Below are 5,133 nucleotides of genomic sequence, written 5' to 3'. Positions count from 1 at the left end.
TTAGATTTTCTTAGAGAGAGAAACTCTAATTCTTAGTTTTTGTAGAGTGAGAAACTTGAAGGTTAATGATTGTTGATTAACGAATATATCAATTTGATGATTTCAAGTATAATTCCTTTTATTTGGATAAAGTTTGAAAGAATCTCTTTCAATTTAATTCAATCTTTAGCTTTGTTTTCCTTAATTTTGTTGATTGTTGAATTTAATTGAATTTTTGATTGGATTAGTTTGATTAGAATGATGATGATGAATTTAATGAATTGTGTAGTTTTGCTTTTTATTTCATTAATGGATTGTGAGTAGTTTGCTTGCTAGGAATGTGGTAAAGAATGTATAAGTAATGGATCATAATTAATTGGGGGTTTTTAATTGTGTGTGATTAAATTGGTTGATTAATTTTGTGTATGTGTATGATTTGTAAGGAGTGATCAACCTTGTTTTTCATCCTAGATTGCATTGTAAGTTCACATTGATAAGGACAATTTATTTGTGTATAGCATTTGTCGATTGAGCTGTCTAGTAAATTTCCTAGCTAGAGTCTCTCGTAGTTGGCGCTAGTTAGACCTCTAGGAGAACAACTATTATAGCTCGTTAGAGTCTCTCGTAGTTGGTTGCATTATCGTTCTTCCTTTGCATTTCTTGAATCAATCATTGCGTATCCCAATTAATGGGTGTTCATTAAATATGCATGTGGATCCTAATTCCTAGTTCCTAGGTACTTTGATTTTCCCTTTGTTGTATTGGTTGAATTGTTACCCAACACTTCGCCATAACCTTCGAAATAGCTTAGCTTTAGCATTAACATTCACCTCCCATTCCTTGAAGTTCAACCCTTGACTTACCCTTATACTAGTTACAAGGGTGTGTTGAGTGATTTAAATTTTGATTGGCCTAGGGAAGATTAGTCTAATGACCCAGTCTCCACTCGTAGTCAAAATGGCGTTTTGCCGGGGAACGGCGTAGTTGTTTGCTATTGTTATTGAGTCAATTTCACAAAATTTCGAAAATACAAAAGATTTTTTTATTTTGGCTACATTTGTAGCCGTGTTACTAATATTTTCCTTCGAGTTTGCGTGTACAAGTTAACATGGGAGAAGTCCCGAGGGTTACATTGAAGGAGTTGGGCACTATGGGTGCTTACAAGTATGAGAGCGGGATTTCTCCATTATTGATCGGAGATAGTGATTTTGAAATCAAGCCGGCAATGATAATTTTGATTGAAAGGCGGCAATATAGTGCAGGAATATATGAAAGTCCTCTTAATCATCTTAAGGAGTTCGAGAATTATTGCAACAAAATTAAGGTGAACAGGGTTGCTCAAGAATTCATAAGGCTCAAGCTATTTCCTTTCTCTCTAATTGGAAGAGCTCAAGAGTGGCTAGACAAGGAAGTGAAGCCTAATTCTTTGAGAACTTGGGATGGAGTCACCAAAGAATTCTTTTCCCGTTTCTTCCCTCAAAAGAACACGACGGAGGCAAGAGTTTTGATTCAAGGTTTCAAGCACAGGTCTAGTGAAAGCCTCTATGAAGCATGGGAGAGATACAAAGAGTATCAACGCGAGTGTCCTCACCATGGAATCCCCACTTACCTAATCATTCAAATATTTTATAGTAGTTTGAGTCCTCAAGGGAGGTCAAGTTATGATGCCGGAGCTGGAGGCCCAATCATGAACAAGACCGAGGAGGAGGTTGTAGATATCATTAAGAATGTAGTTAGACACTACATGGAATGGCAAGATGGTGAGAAAGAGCCGATAAACAAGAGTAGCACTGCGGGATGCTCATTTGAACAACTTAATGCTATTAACAATTTGTCAACTCAAATTTCGGACATAGGGAAGTAGGTAGTTTCTATCAAGGTTAAGCTCGAGAGTGCAACCTCACAAGCACCGACTCTTCCCTCCTAAATTAAGCGGAGAGTTACACCTTCTTTCCATAACACTCTTCCCTCTTCTTGTTGCATGGTTAGAGAATGTTGGTCTTGTGATTTATGTGGAATGAATGATCATGATGCTTCTATTTGCCCTAATGGTCCTTATGATGAATATGTTAGGAATGAGAATGAACAGGTGAATTATGATGCTAATAATAATAATGTTTGATCAAGATTTGATGTTCAAAGGAATGTTAGGAATAGGAATTTCACAACCAAGGAAACTATGATAATTATAACCAAAATATTGGTTATAAAAACCATGGAATCCAAGGGTTTTGTGGTATCTATAACAACCATGGTTATAATGGTAAAAATCATGGCCAATAATATGGGGATTGTAAACAAGGTTATGGTAACCATAATCACGATTGTGGCCAAAATCAATGTTGAGGTAATTAGAGCAATCAAAGTACGGGAAATCTTCAAACAAATGTTCAAAGAGTTACCCCACTTGGATTTATTCCAAATACGCAAGGCGAAAGTGATAATATCTATGATAAACCATTTTCTTCTAGGAGTTTCTTGGAGGATATCATAGAGAAGCAAGCCAAATTGTTGAACACCTACATGTTCCTAAGTAATGAGAAGTTCAATGACATGTTGACTTACCATAAGGGGTTAGAGACCAAAATTTCTCAATTGGCTAGTGAGTTTAAGGAATTTACAATTTTTTTTTTAATTTCACCAAGCTTTGCTCCTAAGAGCCTTATAAATGCAATTGTGACTAGGAGTGGTAAGGTACTTGAGATTAAGGTTTCTAAGAAGAGTGTTGCTAAAGAGAGTCCTAGCAAGAGTCAAATTGAGATTGAGGAAGATGAGAACCCTTTGGTTGAGGAAGTTTCTAAGGAACAAGTTGAGAAGGTGAAAGATAAAGAAAAAGTAGTCTACAAGCCCAAGCTCCCTTACCCCAAAAAGTTTAATAGGCACAAATTGGATGAGCAATTTGGGAAATTTATAGAGATTCTTAGACAAATTCATCTTACTTTTCATTGCACCGATGTGATAGAACAAATGCCTAATCATGCCAAGTTCCTTAAGGAGATCTTGAGTGGAAATAGGACATGTGATGTGGCGAAAACGGTTAGCTTGACCGAGAATGGTAGTGCAATCATAATGAACAAAATTCCACCCAAGTTGAAGGATCCCGGAAACTTTTCTATACCTTTTGCTATTTATAAAATGCAAATTGATAATGCTTTGTGTGACTTAGGAGCTAGTGTTAGCATTATGCCATACTCGGTTTATCAAAGACTAGAGAACAGAGAACTTTTACCTACCAACATTACCTTGCAATTAGCCGATAGATCAATTAGGATTCCAAGGGGTAAGGTGGAGGATGTTCCCTTAAGGGTAGGAAAGTTCATCATTCTGGTAGATTTTATGGTCCTTGAGATAGATGAGGATTCTACAATTCCTATTATTTTTGGTAGACCGCTTCTTTCTACTTCGGGTGTTTTGATTGATGTCAAAAGTGCTAAGATTTCACTAAAAATTGGAGATGCGGGAGTTGAATTTGATTTGAATGAAAGTATGAAATATCCTTCTTCATCTCTTGAGAATTGCGTGAGAGTTAAAATTTTAGATAATCTTGTACATTCCATGCATGAGCACTTGCTCACAACTAATGATCCTCTCGAGTGCGTTTTGTTGAATAAGAAAAAGATAGGTGCTCCTAGCAAGGAAATGTCTTTGTATTAGAATTTGCCAGATGGGAGTGTTAAGGGAAGTGAAAAGAAAATATGCATGAAAATCTCAATTCAAGAGGCTTTGCAAGCAGCTTCAACCAAGGAAGGTAAAGGTGTTCCCATGGAGAGCTCAAATCTCTATCATCACACCATAGGTATGAGTTCTTCGGCCCAAATTCTACTTATCTCGTGATTGTTAGTGCATCTTTGAGCGAAAGCCAAGCTCAAGAACTATGCGTGTTTTGAGAAGGCACCAAGGTGCTTTAGGATATACCATAGATGACCTCAAAGGTATAAGCCCTGCTTTATGTGCACACCACATAACCCTTGAGGAGGGTGCTCTTCGTTCTAATGAGCGACAACAGAAACAACATCCCCAAATGGGGGAGGTAGTGAAGAAAGAGATTACTAAGCTTTTAGATGCGGGAATCATATTCCCCATATCAAGCTCTAGGTGGGTGTCTCCCATTCATGTCTGTAGGCGTCGCTCGAAGTGCGCCTACGTTAAAAGCATTTGTGATTATGCTTGTCACTCATAGGAAGTGGGATTTGACATAATACGACTAGGGACAAATAAAGTTGGGAGCCGCCAACAAGTAAAGTTGTAAACCGTTCACGGATCATAAAAAGGCAACCACGATAAGGGACATTGAAGGCAACAACGATTGACCCGTGAAGGTTACACCCCATTCATAATCCATCAGATTACTAACTCCATATGGTTCGGAACCACAAAAGGAGGATCGGGGATGATGGTACGAAGTGAGTCATGGAGTCACATTCGCCCGAATTGGCCTCTACTCGATTCTTATAGTGAAAAGCATTCCTGTAATCTGAAAGGCATACAAACAAAATATTCAATTTGCTACAAACTATTGTTTAGCTAAATTGGTTGAATATTAATGCAACACATAATTCTAATATATTGTGATCACTTGATCAAACAACAAGATTAAAAGGCACCTAATCCTGTTGTCCAAATTATCTTATTAGGCGTGATTTTCAATTACATATTCCCTTTAAACATACAATATAGTGATCAATGAATATAATAGAATAACATCAATATTGGAAGCAATTTAACAATAATTCTAACAATACAAAATTGTTAGAAAAATAATAGAAATAAAGGGGAACATAATTCTTACTTTGATTTTGTTTGCTTGGAACTACAAAATAATAAACGTGTTAGTAACTTCAAGGAAATAATAATAGAACAATAATTAAATTAAATTAAATTAAGTAGAGTTGATTTTGGGCCAAACCCTCAAACAATTCTACCTTTCACGCCTTGGCTTAAGGATAGAACCACGAGTAAAGTACGGACTTCTTGGAGTGCTTGAAGAAGGAATTTTAAAAGAAGAAGGGTAGTCTAGTGTTTAGGCTAGAGCATCGAAGAGAGAAAAAAATAGAGAATTAATTGATGCCTCGTACATCAGAAATAAGGGGGAATTTATAGAAAAAATGTGCTGAGGGAACACATGGACCCCTAAAATGATAAAAAAAAAACCCT

General features: G+C 36.7%; 1 protein-coding gene across 1 annotated transcript; it reads left to right on the top strand.

Moving 5' to 3' along the window:
• The first annotated feature begins 1,087 nt into the window (after nt 1-1,087).
• Nucleotides 1,088-3,633, top strand: LOC110709352. Its single transcript, XM_021887564.1, has 3 exons — nt 1,088-1,839; nt 2,451-2,552; nt 2,664-3,633. The coding sequence occupies exons 1-3, from the start codon at nt 1,088-1,090 to the stop codon at nt 3,631-3,633; spliced, it is 1,824 nt and encodes a 607-aa protein (XP_021743256.1).
• The last annotated feature ends 1,500 nt before the right edge of the window (nt 3,634-5,133 follow it).

The sequence above is a fragment of the Chenopodium quinoa genome, unplaced genomic scaffold (assembly GCF_001683475.1).
Source record: "Chenopodium quinoa cultivar QQ74 unplaced genomic scaffold, ASM168347v1, whole genome shotgun sequence".
In the NCBI taxonomy this organism is placed as follows: domain Eukaryota; kingdom Viridiplantae; phylum Streptophyta; class Magnoliopsida; order Caryophyllales; family Amaranthaceae; genus Chenopodium; species Chenopodium quinoa.
Note: the sequence above shows the minus strand (reverse complement) of the source record. Positions and strands in the feature narration are given on the sequence as shown.

What these genes read in the sequence shown, in the direction of transcription:
- LOC110709352 (XM_021887564.1), top strand. Translation starts at nt 1,088, where the DNA reads ATGGGAGAAGTCCCGAGGGTTACATTGAAGGAGTTGGGCACTATGGGT. An exon ending in CAAATTTCGGACATAGGGAA is followed by an intron (nt 1,840 to 2,450) that starts GTAGGTAGTTTC and finishes ATTTTCTTCTAG; the next exon opens with GAGTTTCTTGGAGGATATCA. An exon ending in ATGTTGACTTACCATAAGGG is followed by an intron (nt 2,553 to 2,663) that starts GTTAGAGACCAA and finishes AATTGTGACTAG; the next exon opens with GAGTGGTAAGGTACTTGAGA.